At 42.1% G+C, this 23,765-nt stretch overlaps 1 protein-coding gene across 2 annotated transcripts in view; it reads right to left on the reverse strand.

The window, feature by feature from the left end:
• LOC120059434 (intermediate filament family orphan 2-like) overlaps positions 1 to 18,192 on the reverse strand; it is a 30,263-nt gene extending 12,071 nt beyond the window's left edge. For both annotated transcript variants that reach the window (XM_039008478.1, XM_039008477.1), the window contains exons 1-3: positions 17,222 to 18,192; positions 4,450 to 4,510; positions 2,738 to 2,836 (exon numbers count right to left, since the gene is read on the reverse strand). In XM_039008478.1, the coding sequence (XP_038864406.1) occupies positions 2,738 to 2,836; positions 4,450 to 4,510; positions 17,222 to 17,757 (696 nt within the window). In that variant the 5' untranslated portion in view covers positions 17,758 to 18,192. The remainder of the gene's footprint in view (positions 1 to 2,737; positions 2,837 to 4,449; positions 4,511 to 17,221) is intronic.
• Between the last annotated feature and the right edge of the window lie 5,573 nt (positions 18,193 to 23,765).

A 23,765-nucleotide genomic window follows, 5' to 3' on the forward strand; every position in this document is an offset into this window, starting at 1 on the left:
GGTGGCAAGAACGACAGCGGCCATGTGAAGCTCAATTTGCCTCAATTCTTAATACTCAGGCTCAAATAAATCAGGTTCGACGACACCATCAACGCCCCCCCAGTAGTTGTATTAATTACTCGCGAGTATTACGTCGTCAGACATGTTTGTAGGTTGTTGTTTACTTTCGCATACCTAATCTGTTTTTATGTAAAGGTATTTCCTCACAAGAGCGCACATGCACAGTTGTTACCTATCTCTGGTGTTGCAGTCGGCCACATAAAATAATTATATAAAATCATCCAAATTGTTTTAGTTGGAGAAGTACACATTTCCTGACCGATAGTACTTTTGATTAAAAAAATGTCTCATTAGGACGTAAGCTTTCAATACAACAAAGAATGTGTCCACTGACAACGGAGTAGAGCTAGCAGTACAAAGACAAGTCACCTGACCCGTTTTTGCAACTTTCCAGTTCTAGACTGCAGGGAGAGAGAAGGGGAGAAGGCTAACTACACGAACAAAAATATAAACACAACATGCAACAATTTCAAAGGTTTTACTGAGTTACAGTTCATATAAGTAAATTTGAAACAAATTCATTAGGTCCTAATATATGGATTTCACATGACTGGGAATACAGATATGCATCTGTTGGTCACAGATATCTTAAAAAAAAGGTAGGGGCATGGATCAGAAAACCAGTCAGTATCTGGTGTTGACACCATTTGCCTCATGCAGCGTGACATATCTCCTTTGCATAGGGTTAATCAGGCTGTTGATTTTGGCTGTGGAATGTTGTCCCACTCCTCTTCAATGGCTTTGCAAAGTTGCTGGATATTGGTGGGAACTGGAACACGCTGTCGTCCACGTCGATCCAGAGCATCCCAAACAAGCTCAATGGGTGACATGTCTGGTGAGTATGCAGGCCATGGAAGAACTGGGACATTTTCAGCTTCCAGGAATTGTGTACAGATCCATGCAACACGGGGCTGTGCATTATCATGCTGAAACATGAGGTGATGGTGGCGGATGAATGGCACGACAACGGGCCTCATGGTCTCGTCATGGTATCTCTGTGCATTAAGATTGTAATCGATAAAATGCTATTGTGTTTGTTGTCCATAGCTTATGCGTGCCCATACCATAAACCCCCCCCCCCCCCCCCCCCCCCACCACCAGGGGGCACTTTGTTCACAACGTTGACATCAACAAACCACTCGCCCACACAACACCACACATGCTGTCTGCCATCTGCCCGGTACAGTTGAAACCTGGATTATCTAGCCTGCCCGTGGCCATCGAAGGTGAGCATTTACCCACAGACCTCGGTTACGATGCCGAACTGCCGTCAGGTCAAGACCCTGCTTAGGATGATGAGCACGCAGATGAGCTTCCCTGAGACGGTTTCTGACAGTTTGTGCAGAAAATATTCGGTTGTGCAAACCCACAATTTCATCAGCTGTTCGGGTGGCTGGTCTCAGACGATCCCGCAGGTGATGAAGCCGGATGTGGAGGTCCTGGTTTGTCGTGGTTACATGTGGTCTGCGGTTGTGAGGCCGGTTGGACGTACTGCAAATTTTCGAAAACAACGTTGGAGGCGGCTTATGGTAGAGAAATTATCATTAAATTCTCTGGCAATTCAACACGCCCTCAAAACTTGAGACATCTGTGGCATTGTGTTGTGTGACAAAACTGCAAAAAGAGTGGCCTTTTATTGTCCCCAGCACAAGGTACACCTGTGTAATGATCGTGCTGTTTAATCAGCTTCTTGATATGCCACATCTGTCAGGTGGATGGATTATCTTGGCAAAGGAGAAGTGCTCACTAACAGAGATGTAAACAAATTTGTGCACAAAATTGGAGATAAATAAGCTTTTTGTGCTAAGGAAATCTTTTATCTTTTTTCACTTTACATGTTGCGTTTATATTTTTGTTCAGTATAGTTTCAATGTATGGAATCACATAGGTAATGTTGGATTTAAGGTAAACTTCCCCTTTAACAGACAGTGCCATTTTTTAACAAAGAACAAATTAACTTGAAAGGGTTCAAAAGTGGCTGGGAAGGGCAAAGTGTGGTTGCGTGTGAAACAGTAGTCGGGCCGGGTTTTGGCTAATCTGTGAACGTAGCTACTCCAGACCACAGACTGGGCGAGTCCGGAGCCCAGCTGGAGTTCATTAGAAAGCAGGCCAAAACCACAGGGCCTCAAAGAACAGGCGGAGGCTGTGTGAGGCGAGCCATAGGGGTTTCTCATCTCACTGCTACTCTGCCTGTCTATCTGTCACGCCCGGCCGCCCATCCGTTCGTCTGCCTGCCTGTGCAGCTAACTTGGCTCTAACCAATTCCAAAGGAATGTCTTAGCCTCAGGGTTCAAGGGAGAGTGTCCATGTGTGGTATGACAAAAATGTGTGGTGAGCATTCTGACTGCCAGGCTGTACATATCACCGACAGGAGAGAGTGGTAGCATGCATCAGTTGCAGAAGAGGTGGGTGGATGGATGAATAGATTTACGTTGGGCGGGTGGTAATAAATGGGTGTGATTTTAAAAACAAAGTATAAATAGTGTCAAAAAGCTTTGCAACTTACAGTAAGTTGAACCAGTCCGCACAATTGAAAGTTGGTTGGGTGTTTCTAGTTTAAATGGAGCACACAAAACTACTAAGTGATTACTATTTACTTAACCTTTCACCATGACATTTCTGTGTAAATACCGGGAGAATAAGGAACTGTTGAAGAAAGCCTGAGTGTCATACTTACATTGTCAGTCATGAGGCTCTTGAAGACCACCAGCTCTGTCTTCAGTCTCTCCACCTTCTCAGTGAGCTCCACCTGAACCACTTCAGACTCCTGGGCACTCTGGAGAGGGCAGACCGTGGAACAGACAGCCACATCACACTCTACAACTAATCTATTGACATACCACGGCTAAATACAATTTACGCACATTTACGAATAACCATGAGGAAGGGATGTGTTTTGAAAATGTGTCCTAAAACACCTTACAAAAAACGTGAGTTCAACTCCTATTATTAGAGTTTTTCTGAAGAAAAAGTCTGTCTGCATTACATGTTCGAAAAGTCATTTAATTACTCTACAATCCACTCATTTGATGCATCACAACAACAACATTCCAAAGTGGATTGAGTCTTGGGTTTTGGGCCAAGAGCTCCAATAAAAGTAATCTGGAATGCAGCTAGCAGGAAACAGTTGAGGCATAGCTAGTCGGGGAGAGTCAGTGCTCTTGGCAGTTTTTTGGGGGGTAATGTGATCTCGGTCTTTGGGGGGGTTTTAAAACACATTAACACACCACTGTTCCCACTGACTAACATATACACAGGGGGACTAAAGCATGTGAAGTCCCCACCCATATCTGTTTTCTATCATGAACTTTGCCATTCTGTTCTGTAGAATACAGACACAGAGCACATTACAGTACGTCAGAGGCATCCGGAGATATGTTATCACAACTGCTGAATAGGGAGCTTACTGGCAATCATGCAAAATACACACAAACATGACACAGAGGCTGAGCCTGCATCCCAAGAATCTGTATTTTTCTCCTGAAGTGTGCACTTATTTACTTGCCTTCATGGATTGTCCCTTAATTAAAGCTAGAATCCTTTATTAAAACAATACCAAAGCGGTCACCCTGCCTCTGTTTTGGTAAAAAGCTGAGGGATGGGCCTAGAGAAATATAACCACTCATAGCTAGAGACCATTCATACATAGAGCTATGGATGTAAGAACTGACCACCCACGAAATCAAAATGACAGATGTTATGTTTTGAGGCTATACAGTCTTTGTTTATATTTCTATTGTTTACAACAGAGTAAAACAAGCTTATATTTGGGGTTCTGATGGGGTACGATCTAGGCTCATGAGGCATTTATAAGTTATATTCCTCAAGAATCAATGAGGATACACTGAGTGTACCAAACATTAAGAACACCTGCTCTTCCCATGACATAGACTGACCAGGTGAATCCAGGTTAAAGCTATGATCCCTTATTGATGTCACTTGTTAAATCCAATTCAATCAGTGTAGATGAAGGAGAGGAGACAGGTTAAATAAGGATCTTTAAGCCTTGAGACAATTGAGAAATAGATTATAATAATGTATGCCATTCAGAGGGTGAATTGGAAAGACAAAGAAAGTATGGAACGCTTTGCAGAGTCCATGCCCCGACGAATTGAGGCTCTTCTGAGGCCAAAGGGGGGTGCAACTCAATATTAGGAAGGTGTTCTTAATGTTTTGTACCCTGTGTATACTAATAGCAACTAAGGATTCTAGCTTTAATGGCCAATGACATTTGAACTTTGGATTTAAAAGGAAAATGACCGTTCAAAGAAATATGTTGAAAACTCCCTCTTGCCCATGCCTGGATACTTCAGGAGGAGTGTTGGGATGCGGTGAGCTAGAAGAGGGAGTACAGTACAGGTGTGATGATTTAAAATGGCGAGCTCTCACCTCCTGTAGTGTCTCCACCACGGCCTCCAGCTGCTGGCGCTTAGACAGCTCCTCCTCCCATCTGGAACACATCACACACACACACACACAGGGTTTGGTCAGTGCAGTCCCAGGGTCAGCCCTGTATAAATCCTAACACAGATCACTTGAGCAGACACCCCTGTAGCCTGTTTACTCACAATCACCTTAGTAGCGCAAGCAATCAACTAACCATGTGAAATCATCAACCTGGAAGCCAGAAAGTCTTTCCTACTCATTCAGCCATTTCCTTTGTTCTCTGTTGTCCACTAAATGCATGGAGGACAGTGATACAATGTCAGCGAAGTCTGTAACTGTCCACAGCTTTGTTGCTATGTAGTAAACACTGTGCTTTCCTCTGTCTAGTCTTGCTGTTCAATGGAGAGTCGCCTTGGCTGAGGCTCAACCGACCATGTGTAATGACTGGGTTCAAACTCAGGTCTCCAGCGCAACACAAGACCGTGTTAGCTTGATGAGCTAAAACCTAGGCATTAGCTCTGGGAGTTTCAGGTCTCTGGCAAGGTTCCTCGTTCACACAGGCGTGGTTGACGCCTACTGTACCTTTGACCTTCTTCTCACCGAGTCACGGAAACAATGTGACCAACTTTAGACAAATGCTCAAGTCATTATGAATTATTACACTGTATCAGGCATACATCAAAAGGTACCAATGAGGTAACTTGTCTCGGTTGAGCTTCCGCTTTCCCAAAGCCATGCGCGCTTGTGATGTTGATGTCGGCTCTGGTTTGTTATGTACATCTGCTTTTAAAAACAGTGCAATAAGCCTTGTACGGACAGCAATGACAGCAGCCTATGTAGACTAAGAGAGAGAGAGAGATCACACTGGAAGATTACTAAGCAAATAACATTGGACTGTTCTCTTTGCTATGACTTTTTACCATCCTGTAGGCAAACATTACTTACAGCGACGGGGAGAATAAAAGTCCAAAGGGGCGGGTTGTAAGACAAGATAGCCGTACTTTATTTTGCTCAGTTACAACGTCAACCGCTCAATGTTCTCAAACACTTTATTTCACTGTATCATCAAAAGGCCTATTGTCAATATGGTTGTCATAGACGTCACTTGCCGTCATCCTTCTTTAGCGCGTCATTGAAGTGTGTCAAGTATTTCAACGTAACGCCTTCATAGGGTTGTCACAGAGACAATTATCCTTGTGTACTCGGACAAACAGGAAACGGCAGCTCTCTTTCGGGGAACGCTACAAAGTGGACAAGGAATAAGAGCATGATCTCACTGTCAACACTATGCACTCAGTGGCCCCCTATCACTTTGAAGAATCAGGAGACGGGGTAATTTAAGAGAAAACATTGATTCGTGTGCCTGTGTGTGGTAGGTGAGCGATGCGTGAAAAGATAGCTGAGATATGACTAACATAGGCTGCCACTGCCACATATGCTAACGACTCAGGGATAGCCAAGAATCGCCACTTGATTCAGTTACATGAGTGCATTGTTTTGGCCTAACATGCATTTCAGATTGTCTCTCTCTCTCTCTTTTTCTGCCATTTACACCGTTAGGCTACTCTATGGCCAAGCCATAATTCTAGATCAGTAGGCTTGTCTCCTTTGTACACAGACTTTTATCAGTTGAAGAAGTCCTTGTTCTTCTGGAGAGCAGATCCGTGGAGAGAAAGCTGTTGACTCTGTAAATAAACAGTCAAACTGTGACTGAGATTCACCTCTGTGGTTCCCCATGCTTGTGAACAAAATGAAAAAACCTTGAGGCAAAATGTGTAGGATATTCTGTAGCTCATCCAAAAACACCAAGGCTGTTTTTAACGTGTCAACATGGATCTGCTTGCTTATACTACTTATATGCACACACTTTTTTCCAAAGCTTACAGTCATGCGTGCATACATTTTATGTCTGGTGGCCCTAGCAGGAATCAAACCCACCCTGGCGTTGCAAGCTCCATGCCCTACCGCCTGAGCTACACGGCCACCACGCTAGTTTATTTAACAAAGGCCATTTGACTTCAATGGTACCGTTTTATATACACTATATATACAAGATTATGTGGACCCCCCTTCAACTTATTGGATTTGGATATTTCAGTCACACCTGTTGCTGACAGGTGTATAAAATCGAGCACACAGTCATGCAATCTCCATAAACAAAAACATTGGCAATAGAATGGCTTTATAGAAGAGCTCAGTGACTTTCAACTTGTCCACCTTTCCAACAAGTCAGTTTGTCAAATTTCTTCCCTGCCAGAGCTGCCCCGGTCAACTGTAAGTGCTGTTATTGTGAAGCGGAAACATCTACGAGCAACAACGGCTCAGCCGCGAAGTGGTAGGCCACACAAGCTCACAGAACAGGACCACCGAGTGCTGAACACTCCCTACCGAGTTCCAAACTGCCTCTGGAAGCAACGTCTTCACAAGAACTGTTCGTCGGGAGCATTATGAAATGGGTTTCCATGGTCGAGCAGCCGCACACAAGCCTAAAATCACCTTGCGCAATGCTAAGCGTCGGCTGGAGTGGTAAATCACACTTCACCCTCTGGCAGTCCGACGGAAGAATCTGGGTTTGGCGGATGCCAGGAGAACACTACCTGCCCGAACGCATAGTGCCAACTGTAAAGTTTGGTGGAGAAGGAATAATGGTCTGGGGCCGTGTTTCATGGTTCGGGCTAGGCCCCTTTGTTCCAGTGAAGGGAAATCTTAACGCTACAGCATATAATGACATTCTAGACGATTCTGTGCTTCCAACTTTGTGGCATGACAATGCTCCCGTGCAAAAAGCGAGGTCTATACAAAGATGGTTTGTCGAGATCGGTGTGGAATAACTTTTACTTGCATAGAGCCCTGACCTCAACTCCATCAAACACCTTTGGAATGAATTGGAACGCCGACAGTGAACCAGGTCTAATTGCCCGACCTCACTATTGCTCTTGTGGCTGAATGGAAGCAAGTCCCCACAGCAATGTTCCAACATCTAGTGGAAAATCTTCCCAGAAGAGTGGAGGCTGTTATAGCAGCAAAGCAAACCAACTCCATATTAATGTCCATCATTTTGGAATGAGATCTTCAATGTTGTTGATCAGGTAGTGAATAATCTTCAAAGAAAAATGTTACTGAAACCACAAAATTAAGCATATCGTCTTATTTTTTATCTGCAACGTTGCCTTTGGTGTAGGGGACTTTTTTGAATGTGTGCTATCATATTGTTTAACTACTGCCACCCACTCAGTAAACTAGCTAGGTCAAAACTGTAGTTCATAAAGTTTAAAGGGCCTGCATAAGCTTAGCTGATATACAGTATATGACAATCGGAAACATTCATTTTCAAAGTACATGGAACGTGATATCAAGCATTCCACAGATGGTAAATTCCTGACACATCTATATTTGATGACTCACAAAGACTCCAAAATAGGATGGGGGTTGAATTAAGAAGTGCAGCCTCCATCTCGCTCTGCAGGATGGCCTGGGGTGGGGAGGGGAGCGGGGTGGTTACACAGACAGACACCAATCCCATTAGGAGGCAGGTCCTTGTGCCGGGAGCCAGGACGCAGTGCTGGCTAGACTCCCGTAACATTAACAAAACAACACATCCATCCCTAATATCACCATCCACTGGATGAGGATGGGGCATGTGCTGAGGGTTAGAATATTGGTCACTCTTAAGAACAATCTGTAATATTTCGAGCCACTCTGACAATTTCAACAAATAAAATATAGGCTACGCCTTTTTGGAAGAATATGGGATGTATTTAGAGGAGGCAGTCATCAGATAGTTTGCACTGTAATATCTTATGTTTCCCTGATTTGTGGCTGAACAACGACACGGATAATATAGACCTGGCGGGATTTTCCATGCACCGGCAGGACAGAGAATCTGGTAAGACGAGGGGTGGGGGTGTGTGTCTATTTGTCAATAACAGCTGGTACACGATGTCTAATATTAAAGAAGTCTCGAGGTATTGCTCACCTGAGGTAGAGTAGCTTATGATAAGCTGTAGACCACACTATCTACCAAGAAAGTTCTCATCTATATTATTTGTTGCCGTCTATTTACCACCACAAACCGATGCTGCCAGTAAGACCGCACTCAACCAACTCTATAAGGCTCATCCAGAAGCAGCGCTCCTAGTGGCCAGGGATTTTAATGCAGGCAAACTTAAATCCATTTAACCTAATTTCTACCAGCATGTCACATGTGCAACCAGAGGGAAGAAAACTCTAGACCACATTTACTCCACACACAGAGACGCATACAAAGCTCTCCCTCGCCCTCCATTTGGCAAATCTGACCATAAATATATCCTCCTGATTCCTGCTTACAATCAAAAACTATAGCAGGAAGTACCAGTGACTTGCTCAATACGGAAGTGGTCAGATGACGCGGATGCTACGCTACAGGACTGTTTTGCTAGCACAGACTGGAATATGTTCCGGGATTCATCCAATGGCATTGAGGAGTATACCACCTCAGTCCTCTGCTTCATCAATAAGTGCATTGACGACGTCGTCCCCACACAGTGACCGTACGTACATATCCCAACCAGAAGCCATAGATTAAAGGAAACATCCGCATTGAGCTAAAGGCTAAAGCTGCCGCTTTCAAGGAGCGGGACAGTAATCCGGACGCTTTTAAGAAATCCCGCTATGCCCTCAGACAAACCATCAAACAAGCAAAGTGTCAATACAGGATTAAGATTGAATCCTACTACAACGGCTCTGACACTTGTTGCATGTGGCAGGGCTTGAAAACTATTACGGACTACAAAGGGAAACCCAGACGCCAGCTGCCAAACACACCAAGACAGTCGTGAAGAGGGCACGACAACACATTTTCCCCCTCAGGAGACTGAAAAGATTTGGCATGGGTCCCCATATCCTCTAAAAGTTCTACAGCTGCACCATCGAGGGCATCCTGACCGGTTGCATCACCGCCTGGTATGGCAACTGCTTGGCATCTGACCGTGAGGCGCTACAGAGGGTAGTGCGTATGGCCCAGTACATCACTGGGGCCAAGCTTCCTGTCATCCAGGACCTATATACTAGGCGGTGTCAAAGGAAATCCCCAAAAATTGTCAGAGACTCCAGTCACCCAAGTCATAGACTGTTTTCTCTGCTACTGCACGGCAAGTGGTACCGGAGCTCTAAGTCTTGGACCAAAAGGCTCCTTAACCACTTCTACCCCAAAGTCATAAGACTGCTGAACAATGAATCAAATGGCCACCGGACTATTTACATTGACCCCCCCCCCCCCCCCCCCCCCCATTTGTTTTGTACACTGCTGCCACTCACTGTTTATTATCTATGCATAGTCACTTCACCCCTACCTACATGTACAAATTAACTTGACAAACCTGTACCCACACACAATGACTCAGTACCGGTACCCCCTGTATATAGCCTCGTTATTGTTATTGTATTGTGTTACTTTTTATTATTTTTTACTTTAGTTATGTGGTCCTTGATCAGGGTTGTGTTCTAGTGATGCGCGGGTTGACTCATAACCCTGATTTTGATTTATTTCATTCATACTTGCAGTCAACGAGACTGAATTATGCAGAATGCAGTTACATTTAGTTAAATGCTTAAAATACACAGGATACTACATTCAATTGAAAAGGTCCTAACCAATTACAGTTGAAAAGTCCATTTGGTTATTAAAAAGTCTGTCAGTGGCTATGGACGAATTTTTCAGTCTATTTGTTCTTGCTTTGATGCTGGACAGTTGGTTCTGGTTGCGGAGGACTCTGCCAGCGCTGTCTCCCCTTGTCTGTGGTAGGAGATCATGTAGAGAGAGGGTGGTCAGGTTGGTGCATGTCAGTGACCAATCTTACTGCTGTGCCTGTGGTGGTGGAAGGGTCAATGGGATGTCTCAGTTTTTTGTTATTATCTTGCTTTTCTGTACCCTATCCAGTGTGGCTTGCTGCTTCTTTGTGCAGCCCATCAGCAACACACTGGCATACGCGAGGCATGGTCAGATCAGAGTGGTGTCGATGTCCACAAGGTCATATTTGATTATATCCGCGGTGGATGAAGGGCGCGTTGAATAAAGAGAAAACAATACCTTAAAACAAATTGATAAATGTCTAATTCTGGTGCAATTTATATCTATAGGCTACATAGAGTTTTTACCCCCATTATTTTAGGCTAAACTTTAGGACCTAACTAAATAGCCTACACGCCAATCGCAAAATGCATTTGGGAACAGGCAGAAAAAGTTAACGTCAACCCACGGAGACAAAAAAGTCAATGTCGGTGTTTAATTCAATAAGAGTAAAGCTGTGAAATGGAGAGTTTAAAATAAAGAGAAGGGAGGGCCAGAAAAGTAAAGTTTGCGAAAGATTTGGTGAAGTGGTAAATGAAGATGATAGCAGTGTTATGTTATGTGTGATGATTGTGAGGCGCTTTACAAATTTGACAGTTGCAAGACGGGGACTTCAAATAAGCAAATGACACGTCAACGGGACTGTAACCTAGTGTTTGGATGGGTTAAATGGAAACTTAAATCTGGACACTGACTGCAGGTCTATAACCTCTCGCATAGCCTTAATATGTACTCCTTAATAATTAAGAATTTCTTGAGGTAAAATGATACACCAAATGTAGGCAAAATGTTGACTCAGGAACAGGATTGGAGAAGTAGGATTTATTTATCTCAGCATCTCGAGAGAATGCCAATGTGCAATTAGATACCATCTATAGAGGTGCTTTCTTTATCAGCATAATAAAAGCTGATAGTATTTTAACCACATAAAACATGCATCCAAACTGAACTGAAATCTTATCAGAAACAAGTGTCGTTTTCATAGCTTTCTATTTCCTTACAAGTGGTCAAACTGATGTAATATGGGAATTTTGCAAAGAAAATCTTTCCCGCTTTTGTACTGTTACATTTAATCCCTGGTCCCTAAAACGTCTATAATCCTCGAAAGAAGCAGAGATTACAGAAAAAAACTACAGATGTCAACTACTGTAGATTTAAGCATTCATTCTATCGATTTGTGACGTTATTCTGGTGAGTAAGGGTTTATTTAGTCATCTAGGGCAACATATAATGACAGAAGAGAAGCTGCATGTACAGTTGAAGTCGGAAGTTTACATACACCTTAGCCAAATACATTTTTTTCCACAATTCTTGACATTTAATCCTAGTAAAAATTCCCTGTTTTAGGTCAGTTAGGATCACCACTTTATTTTTAGAATGTGAAATGTCAGAATAATAGTAGAGGGATTTATTTAAGCTTTTATTTCTTTCATCACATTCCCAGTGGGTCAGTTTACACTCAATTAGAATTTGGTAGCGTTGCCTTTAAATTGTTTAACTTGGGTCAAATGTTTCAGGTAGCCTTCCACAAGCTTCCCACAATAAGTTGGGTGAATTTTGGCCCATTCCTCCTGACAGAGCTGGTGTAACTGAGTCAGGTTTGTAGACCTCCTTGCTCGCACACGCTTTTTCAGTTCTGCCAACAAATTTTCTATAGGATTGAGGTCAGGGCTTTGTGATGGCCACTCCAATACCTTGACTTTGTTGTCCTTAAGCCATTTTGACTCACCACTTTGTAAGTATGCTTGGGGTCATTGTCCATTTGGAAGACCCATTTGCGACCAAGCTTTAACTTCCTGACTGATGTCTTGAGATGTTGCTTCAATATATCCACATCATTTTCCTGCCTCATTAAGCCATCTATTTTGTGAAGTGCACCAGTCCCTGCTGCAGCAAAGCACCCACACAACATGATGCTGCCACCCCCGTGCTTCACGTTTGGGATGGTGTTCTTCTGCTTGCAAGCCTCCCCCTTTTTCTTCCAAACATAACGATGGTCATTATGGCCAAACAGTTCTGTTTTTGTTTCATCAGACCAGAGGACATTTCTCCAAAAAGTATGATCTTTGTCCCCATTTGCAGTTGCAAACCGTAGTCTGGCTTTTTTATGGTGGTTTTGGAGCAGTGTCTTCTTCCTTGCTGAGCGGCCTTTCAGATTATGTCGATATAGGACTCGTTTTACTGTGGATATAGATACTTTTGTACCTGTTTCCTCCAGCATCTTCACAGGGTCCTTCATCTCTAGGAGAAAGAACGCGTCTCCTTCCTGAGCGGTATGACGGCTGCGTGGTGCCATGGTGTTTATACTTGCGTACTATTGTTTGTACAGATGAACGTGGTACCTTCAGGCCTTTGGAAATTGCTCCCAAGGGTGAACCAGACTTGTGGAGGTCTACAATTTGTTTTTCTGGGGTCTTGGCTAATTTCTTTTGATTTTCTCATGATGTCAAGCAAAGAGGCACTGAGTTTGAAGGTAGGCCTTGAAATACATCCACAGGTACACATCCAATTTACTCAAATTATGTCAATTAGCCCATCAGAAGCTTCTAAAGCCATGACATTTTCTGGAATTTTCCAAGCTGTTTAAAGGCACAGTCAACTTAGTGTATGTATACTTCTGACCCACTGGAATTGTGATACAGTGAATTATAAGTGAAATAATCTGTCTGAAAACAATTGTTGGAAAAATGACTTGTGTCAAGCACAAAGTAGATGTCCTAACCAACTTGCCAAAACTATAGTTTGTTAACAAGAAATGTGTGGAGTGGTTGAAAACGAGTTTTAATGACTCCAACCTAAGTGTATGTAAATTTCCGACTTCAACTGTGTCTAATTATAGACACGTTGAATAAAAAATGCCCTACCAAAATGTCAGAAATTATAAACAGAAAAAAATCTAAATTAGGCAACAAAAAAATCCTGCACACCCTGTCCAAAAATCATTCTGCCGTCTCTGACTGTAGCCTACAGCGCATGTTGTATATTAGCGGGTTAGGGTCAGGTTTTCACTTTATCCATATAGTTGGGTGGTTATGGATTGGTTATTAGCAATTGCAGGCGGGTGCAGGTGAACAAACAGCTCACCCTCGCACCACTATCATGGTGGGCGGTACTACCTGAACATTACAATTCAGTTGCCTGAAAGTATCGAGCCCATTTTAATCCTAATGAATATCAACAGGCTTCAAACAACAACAAAAACATTTCAAGGGTACAACATCAAGTGTCCAAACAAAATCGTGTTTGCACTTTGAACCTGAAATTCACTGTCCACAGGTCAACAATGCCACTCCAATGCCCTCTTTGTCAAATAAACCTAATTGGTTGCACTCACAATAACACTTTGTCATCCAAGTCAGCTCATTCTCTCAGCACTCTGTATTTTTAAAACACAGGCTTCTCTGTTTGTTGAAACAATGGGCCCCTGTTAAAGCTTCTCAAAGTTAATGAGTGGAACACACCACAACTCTGAAGTACATATGGCTCCAAACCTTCAAACACAAATTAAGCCCAAATATAGGCCATTTAGCAGATATTTTTATCCAAATCACCTTACAGTAGTGTGTGCATACATTTTTGTATTGTTGAGTCCAATAGGAATTGAAACCGTGAACCTGGCATTGCAAACACCATGCTCTACCAACTGAGCCACACCGCCATGTTCAGTTTGGCACGTCATATGCCAATGGTTTGTTAGCCCATACAGTTACGTCAGAAACTACATTGATGAATGCCCATGAATTGCATAACAGCTAGTATTCCACAATCCAGGTTTATAAATAGGACCTGTATCCTGGTTATTCCTATTGACGGGCACTTTGAGAGAAATCGACCATGAACACCCATTGGTCAATTAGCTTTGAGTCATCAGCGGCACAGAGAGGGAAAACAAGAGACCCCTCTTTCATTATATCTGATTAATACACCTCAGTGTGTTTATGTGTGTGTGTCCTTAATGCTTTAATAAATGGCCTCTATTATGAATAAAAACATGTGAATGACATTGGCACTGGAATTCCGACCCAGGGATAAATAACACTGAGAATGCATTCCACTGGAGAATGACAGGGCAAGGAGCACTTGAGCCCAGCAGAGAGGCAATGAGATACTTCTACTCCTCTGACCTACTGTATTATTCCAGACCTATCAGAGGAAGCATCGGTCAGTGTGGAGTGAAATGACCTGCGACTAAACCTGTATGAGAGTGAAAGACAAAGACCTGTAATCACGACATTAGAATGAACTAAACACTGGCAGATCTGAACCTACACTCCCGTTCAAAAGTTTGGGGTCACTTAGAAATGTCATTTAAAATAACATCAAATTGATCAGAAATACAGCGTAGACAGAGGTCGAACGACATTAGAGGTCGACCGGCATGGCCGATTAATTGGGGCCGATTTCAAGTTTTCATAACAATCGGTAATCTGCATTTTTGGACGCCGATTATGGCCGATTACATTGCAATCCACGAGGAGACTGCGTGGCAGGCTGACCACCTGTTACGCGAGTGCAGCAAGGAGCCAAGGTAAGTTGCTAGCTAGCATTAAACTTATCTTATAAAAAACAATCAATCTTTACATAATCACTAGTTAACTACACATGGTTGATGATATTACTAGTTTAACTAGCTTGTCCCACGTTGCATATAATCAATGCGGTGCCTGCTAATTTATCATCGAATCACAGCCTACTTCGCCAAACGGGTGATGATTTAACAGAAGCGCATTCGCGTCAGGGTATATGCAGCAGTTTGGGCCGCCTGGCTCGTTGCGAACGGTGTGAAGACCATTTCTTCCAAACAAAGACAGTAATTAATTTGCCAGAATTTTACATAATTATCACATAACATTGAAGGTTGTGCAATGTAACAGCAATACTTAGACTTATGGATGCCACCCGTTCGATAAAGTACGGAACGGTTCCGTATTTCACTGAAAGAATAAAAGTTTTGTTTCCGAAAGGATAGTTTCCGGACTTGACCATATTAATGACCTAAGGCTCGTATTTCTGTGTGTTTATTATATTATAATTAAGTCTATGATTTGATATTTGATAGAGCAGTCTGACTGAGCGATGGTAGGCAGCAGCAGGCTCGTAAGCATTCATTCAAACAGCACTTTCCTGCGTTTGCCAGCAGCTCTTCACAATGCTTGAAGCACAGCACTGTTTATGACTTCAAGCCTATCAACTCCCGAGATTAGGCTGGCAATACTATAGAGCCTATAAGAACATCCAATAGTCAAAGGTATATGAAATACAAATGGTATAGAGAGAAATACTCCTATAATTCTGATAATAACTACAACCTAAAACTTCTTAACTGGGAATATTGAAGACTCATGTTAAAAGGAACCACCAGCTTTCATATGTTCTCATGTTCTGAGCAAGGAACTTAAACGTTAGCTTCTTTACATGGCACATATTGCACTTTTACGTTCTTCTCCAACAATGTGTTTTTGCATTATGTAAGTTGTGCACCGGGGTCTCCCACTCCTCTTTCTATTCTGGTTAGAGCCAGTTTGCGCTGTTCTGTGAAGGGAGTAGTACACAGCGTTGTACGATATCTTCCGTTTGTTGGCAATTTCTCGCATGGAATAACCTTAATTTCTCCAAACAAGAATAGACTGACGAGTTTCAGAAGAAAGTTCTTTGTTTCTGGGTATTTTGAGCCTGTAATCGAACCCACAAATCCCTTGAGAGAGGGAGCACGAGAGAGGGAGCACGAGAGAGAGAGAGAGAGAGTTTTGGGTGGGTGGTCGGGTGAGTTTTTGAGCTGAGGAGTGTCTGATGGCATGCTGCCTTTTCATTCCCAATTCAGACAAGAACAAATGGGTAACATCCTCAAGGCAAACTGCCTCATACTGTTAAAGAAGCATTCCTCAACTTTTCAAGCGTAAAAATAGCATGACTCACATCCTCTGATTATAATGGGAGGTACCTCTCACAATGAGGACGGAATTCCTCAGAGATGAGAATGTTCGCTGTTAAATTTCCTTAGGATTAACTGTGAAAACTGATAAGGCACACTATAGTTCCTCTAGAACAGTGTATATTTGGGTACCCCCCCCCCCCCCCCCCACACACACACACTTTCTTACCTAATTACAATATTTTTCAGTCTTTCTTTATGACAAACATTTTGTACACTTGCTGATGTTTAAAAAAAAAAACAATACACAAAATATGGCATGGGTAGAAGATACAGAGTCAACCTTTTGAGGTACTAACTGACATTCAGACTTGTGTAATAACATTGTAATTACACTAGTTAAGACATTGTGTTAACATGTACCATAGTAATTGTGTAATTGCATTGTAATTGCATAGTAGTGGGGTAAACAATAGGAATGCTATTATTTGGTGCACATAGTGAATTCAGGGTTTAGGGATTGTGTCCTAACTGTCAGACCAACACCGCAGCCAGTATACCACGGGGCTCAAACCTCTTAACGAAGTTCGCCGTGTTGTACGTTTAACTACCAGTCAAATTTCTGAGAGCACATCCTGCGCTTCACTATTACAAAAAACCCTTTCGCCTCATAACAATGAGGCATGCTTACATTGGCCTCCCAACATTGCCATCCCACTTCTGACACTAATGTAGCATATCAGGGAGTAGTCCAACCAGAATTTGTTCTTAACTGACTTGCCTAGTTAAATAAAGGTTAAAAAAATAATCTATTCAAAAACAGTTGAACCTGGGACCATCAGCCAAAGACTAAGGCATTACACCAAGAAGCTCAAACCTCTGAACCGAAGGTCTATTGCTATGTACATGTAATAACGTAAGCGACACCTTGTCAACAACTTGTAACCAAGTTCAACAAGTTTCTCAACAACCTGTGAAATAGTCTAAGTAAAAACAACATATCAGACACGTGGACAATGGCTTGAATGACAATTTAACAATTTAAAGTGCTAAAAGAAAGTGACATCACTTACTTTTTTCTGTACTCATCTCTATCTCGTTTGACTTTAGCCAACACATTGTAAAGGGCTCGCAGTTCAGGGGTGACGGTGTCGACTTGAACTCCAACACCATCCGGCTGCATCCATGACACCCCGGGGCTGTGGAAAGTCTCGATTCGGTCCCCAAACCTCCTTGTTTGGGTAAAGCTCCATATCGTACCGGGTACCCGTGGCCGAGCCAGAAAAAAGTCCAAATGTCCCGTTTGGGTGGCTTGTTCTCGGCTAAAGTAGGCTCTGTAGCGGGATTGCTCTAAAGCGTCCTGTAGTTGATTTTCTAACAACTTGTTTCTACGCTCCAATTCATGAACTTTAGCTAGGAAACATCGAAATCGCAGGTTAAGGGTTTTCAAGGCATGAATGTTGGAACCCAAATCGTTCCGTAGGGCACTAGACACCCTAGCACCAGAGGCTGGCGCTCCTACTGGGAACCTAGCGGCACCCGAAGATGACAAAGCCTCAGCAAAGACCATCGAATTCATCATTTTGTTTGAGTTAAATGGGCGATACATTCAACTGAAAATGTTCCCGGTATTCTGACGGGTCACTTCAACTAGCGTACTACTGGATTTTTCACCCCCGCCCTACCGTAAAAATAGGCCAATCCTCCAAACTGAGATCCGCGATGAAGTGATTCTTTGAAATGATCTTATGCGGCTACAAATCTTGCTGTGAACGCCGTGTCACTGTGTTATCTAAGACAATGTAGGAACGTAGACACAACACAAACGCCATATGTCACCTTCTTCATGATGCTGTTGACGTGAATGCATCTCCATGCAAAACGGTTTACGAGGCTATTATGATAGCCCTGGGCTATGTAGCCTGCGCAACTTCTCTGTCAATTGCTGCTGCTAGTTTTTCCAAAATCATTCGCCTTCATTCATTTATTCTGCGCCACCCATCCTTTTTTGATAGTCGTCCTAGCAGTGAGCCAGATAGCGTTACCGCCGAAATGCATGAAATCAAGGATATGTCTACTGTCCCATAGCTGTGTTCCCGTTACTGGTATCATGTTACAGCCAAACGAAAACACCCTCTCCGCCGCTACGCCCCACACTCTCTTCTACAATCTCCCCTGATACATCCTGGATTGCTGATGTATTGGTAAGTGAGAGGCTCTGAAGCCACCAGTCGGCCATATTGGCACTTCCCAAAAAGTGCAGTCCTCCATAAGAATGAATGGAATTCTACAGTATTTCAGTAGAGTACCACAGTATGAGTCATAATACACATAAAACCTAGGCTAGCAGTCAAACACGGAAATGTTTCCAATTGTTTTTCCACCATTCATTTTTCCCATAGGGGATTTTAAAACCACTTCAAATAAGGTCTGTCTTTCATGTAGGCTTACCCTGACGTGATGTTTTGAGAACAGTGTAAATCTCTCACTTTTATCAATATATTTGCCTGTATTTACCTCCGAAATGAAATGATAATTAGCCGCTAATGTGGCTATCATACAGAACTACACATCCTCTGCAAGCTTTGACATCATAACTAGGAAAAAAGTCCACATTTCTCCATGAAAACTCTCATCGACAAGTAGAAAGTAACCTAGCAAGTAGAATAACTAGTAGATATTATAGCGTTTTTGTAGTTTCTCATTTAAATAATTTATATTGTTTATTTCTCGTTTAGCATTTTTCAAATTACCTATCTTAGCATTTTTTAATTACTATAACTTTTTGCATGACCCTGGCCTTTGTAGCTAACTAGTTAACCTTAGGCATCTCCGTCGATCAGAAGCAGGTATGGTTCAGTGCTATGTACCGGATTGTAACCACTATTCTAATAAGCACACGTGTATTTTATAATTTCCCGACCTCTGTAAGCGAGAGACATCACTGGAGTCGTGTAATAAGGTAAGTCCTGTTTTCTAGCTGCTAACAAGCTATTTTGGGTGGGTAAAATATCTGTGGTTAGCTAGCTAGGTGCTTATGAAAATTAGCTAGGTAACCACCAACTGTAGTTACTTGCCGCTGTTAGAGAATTTCCAGTCATCTGGTGATTTTCAGTACCTATACTGTTCTCTTTGAAGTAGAAAGAAGAATCGATATAAGTTTAAATATTAGACATGTAAAAAACCAAACATAAGCAGAATCCATGTGGATGAGGCAAGGTAGACCAACAAGATGTGACTGGTCTGGGCCATATCTGGTCGTGTGAAGGCAACATCGGCCTGAACTTGTGAAGACCTTTGGACAGGAACATTAGCTAATCAGTTATAGGCACTATTAGACCTGCAGTAGGAGTGTGCATGTCTGTGTGTCATGCCACCAATATAATTTATGCCCTAATAAGAAAGGCAGCAAGATTAGCGTGGCCAAGGCTAGAAGGTATCAATAATTTACATGAAAGTGAGGTGACAATGTTATGTTTTATTTATTATTTATTTCACCTTTATTTAACCAGGTAGGCTAGTTGAGAACAAGTTCTCATTTACAACTGCGACCTGGCCAAGATAACGTTTTTTTGCTAGCGAATGTAAGGGTAAGACTGTATAAAAGCAAAGTACTAAGAATAGAGAGTCAATTCTTCCATGGAATTGCTCGACTTTGTTACTTTTTGTAATAAAGTCTATTTAAATTCACAAGCTCCGGCATCTGAGAAATATTTGTTGACTACTTGGAACATTACAAGGACTGTGTCGTCTACTTTGCCAAGTGGAGGGTTGAGGTGCTGTCATTTGAGGAGTAAGTGTTCATGGAGTTTATGAAGTTGGGTCACAGCTACACCAACTTGTACCTGGCTCAACTATTCTGTTGAAGTGCAAGCAGTCAGCAATGTTACCATCACTTTTATTCATGTGATCCACAATACTTTTTTTCATTAGCATCATGACGACTGTTACAAGTCAGGAGAAGAACCAAACGTACTTGTCTGCTTCTTTTCAGCGGTCCAGCAAAAACTGGAGGATGGTCATTGACTGTACTGACATAGAAGTTGCTACTCCAGGTCATATGGACGTGCAGATGCAAACCTACTCTGTGTACCGTTCAATGCACTCCTTCAAGCTACTCCTGGGAGTTGCACCTAATTCGGTGATAACATACTGCAGCGATCTGTATTCAGGACCAGTGTCGGACAAAGCCATTGTTCAGAAGTCAGGGTTTGAGAAGATCTTCACATCTGGAGACATGATTTTGGCATACAAAGGTTTCTTGATCCAGAGCTTAATGCCTGCAGGAGTCACTATGAACATTCCTCCATTTCTGAACCCTGGCATGTTAACATAGAGTGAGATACATCTCACAAAAGACATATAGAGAAACAGGATCCATGTTGAGATGGCAAATGCTCGACGAAAAGATTTCAAAATCATGAGATTCATCGCACCTTATCTGCGTCGTTATAGTAATGTGCTGGTGCAGACTTGTAAACCTCCAAGACCCACTCATCAGTGAAGTAGCTGTTGATTGGGAAAACAAGAACAAACAATGAGACACGAGGATTGGGTGTTGAGGGACCACTTGTCTCATTGTCCAAGGTGTGTTTGTGTTATGATAAACAATGCATTTCCTGTACAGATAAAGATGGTTATAAAGCATTGAAAAAAACAACCACTGACCAAATGTCTCTTTGTTTTCCAGTCCAACAGGAGTGCATCCCTCAGGCCATCCGGTGCATGGACATCCTGTGCCAGTGTGATCCGAGGGTGACCGTCCAGTTGTAGAGACTACAGCAGATCGAGCCTGAGGACGGACAGGTCAGTAACCCATCAAATATGATACAATAGTTTACAACAATGAATTTGAAGATATATCTGCAGTTTGTTTGTCAGCTAGCTAGCCAAACAGTTTTAGTGGAATTACTAACTTCCAATATTTAAAAGGTAAAGGAAAAAGTAAAGGAAAAGCAATGGCTGCATGATGTTTAACGCCACCATCAGCAAGGAGATCTGTCAGAAGTGATGGCTCTCCCATCCTTAGATGCTCTCTCTTAATTCAATTCAAGGGGCTTTATTGGCATGGGAAACATACGTTTACATTGCCAAAGCAAGTGAAATAGATAATTAACAAAAGTGGAATAAACAATAAATGAACAGTAAACATTACACTCACAAAAGTTCAAAAATAAAAAAGAAATTTCAAATGTCGTATTATGTCTATATACAGTGTTGTAACAAAGTGCAAATAGTTAAAGTAAAAAAGGGAAAATACAACCAATACATATGAGTTGTATTTGCAATGGTGTTTGTTCACTGGTTGCCCTTTTCTTGTGGAGTTTATCAAAATTGGGATTCTTTTCAAATTATTTGTGGGTCTGAAATCTGAGGAAAATGCGTCTCTAATATGGTCATACATTTGGCAGGAGGTTAGGAAGTGCAGCTGTTTCCACCTAATTCTGTGGGCAGTGTGCACATAGCCTGTCTTATCTTGAGCCAGGTCTGCCTACGGTGGCCTTTCTCAATAGCAAGGCTATGCTCACTGAGTCTGTACATAGTCAAAGCTTTCCTTAAGTTAAAGTGGTCAGGTGTACCATTGTGTACACTCTGTTTAGGGCCAAAAATAGCTTTCTAGTTTGCTCTGTTTTTTTGTTAATTCTTTCCAATGTGTCAAGTAATTATCTTTTTGTTTTCTCATGATTTAGTTGGGTCTTATTGTGTTGCTGTCCTGGGGCTCTATGGGGTCTGTTTGTGTTTGTGAACAGAGCCCCAGGACCAGCTTGCTTAGGGGACTCTTCTCCAGGTTCATCTCTCTGTAGGTGATGGCATTGTTATAGAAGGTTTTGGAATCGCTTCCTTTTAGGTGGTTGTAGAATTTAACAGCTCTATTCTGGATTTTGATAATTAGCCGGTATCGGCCTAATTCTGCTCTGCATGCATTATTTGGTGTTTTACGTTATACACCGAGAATATTTTTGCAGAATTCTGCATGCAGTCTCAATTTGGTGTTTTTCCCATTTTGTGAATTCTTGGTTGGTGAGCGGACACCATACCTCACAACCATGAAGGGCAATGGTTTCTATAACTGATTCGACATAATTGGTATGTCGAATTTTATGTTCCTTTTGATGGCATAGAAGGCATTGTCTCTCAGATCGTTCACAACTTTGTGGAGGTTACCTGTGGTGCTGATGTTTAGGCCGAGGGAGGGCTGTCTCTGTCTCTCTCTCTCTCAGCATGGCACAGACAGTTATAGAATGTTCTCACTCCATCCCAGCAGAAATGTCCCATCCACATAGTGATTTCTTTTCTTCAGCTCAGCATTCTTAAGAAAACCTTTGCCACAAGTGGTGTTCTCTGTATTCCTACTGTAGTGGCATAGTGTAGAATATGTGACATCTCACAGACACATGTTAGCTAGCTAGCTAGCTACAGCATACAGATATAGTTACTCCAAGACTAATACGAGTCATCAAGCCAAAGTCTTTACTTTACTCTCCGCCATTATTGTCAAAACATTTCTACAGTTTTGCACCTAATGAAAGGCACTGAGGCTAGTTAGATAGCTTGCTATAATGTTAGACTACAGTACATTTTAGGTATAGCAAACACAACTTGCTAGCTAAACTTAGCTTGTAGTGGAACTAGCTAGTTATGGCCGAATCCGTCACCAAATAGTACTGAACAATACTGCCTCGGTTAAAGCTGCAATATGCTTCCCGTTCTTAAGTTTAGTTTTTGCTTCTTTTACTTTTGGGTTTTGTACACCAGCTTCAAACAGCTGAAATACAATATGTTTAGTTAAGGAAAATATATTTCACAGCGGTTTGGAAGCTGTTGGGAGAAAAAAAATCATATCACTGAAATGTATTGAACTCACTTATTTGCGCAAATGTCAATGAACTTTTATATTAATTTTTCAAGTTTCATCAGGAAAAGGTAAAATACTTGTAACGAGCATATCTGCCATTCTGTATGAACAAAAGTCCTTTGCGCTGGTGTTCCTGGAGAAACGCTTGCTTGGTTGGTAGTGGGACAGGAGGGACGAGTCTGAGTCTTTGGGGGTTGTTGGCACTGTGTGAAAACATAAAACAAATTGTTACTTCCGTAGTACATGGAACAATGCAATGTCATATTCCAGTATACACACACCAGTGTATCCTGTGAATTTGCCAAATAAACCTAGATTTTGATTTTAGATAACATAATATTGATGGAATATGAGTCAATTATAGTGAGAATGTACGTACCATTTATGAATTTAACCATCAATGAATTGATGCTTGGTAACATACTGGCCATGGTCTCACCTGAGAGAGAGGAGGTAGGTAAATATTCGAACTCAATGTAATTGTATATTCATTTCTCAAGTATACTCAAAATACTCGTAACGAGCGTAATGTCTGCCATTCTATATGAACAAAAGTTTCCTACCAAGCCCTTTGCACTGATGTTCCTGTAAAAACTATTGCTTGGTTGGTAGTGGGACACGAGGGCTCTGTGGGGGTTGTTGGCACTGTGGGAAAGCATAAAACAATTTGTTACTTAAATAGTACACAGTACAATGCAATGTCATATTCCCTTATACACCCCACTGTATCTTGTGAATATGCCAAATAAATGTTGATTTTG

Source organism: Salvelinus namaycush, chromosome 14 (genome assembly GCF_016432855.1).
Source record: "Salvelinus namaycush isolate Seneca chromosome 14, SaNama_1.0, whole genome shotgun sequence".
NCBI classification, from domain to species: domain Eukaryota; kingdom Metazoa; phylum Chordata; class Actinopteri; order Salmoniformes; family Salmonidae; genus Salvelinus; species Salvelinus namaycush.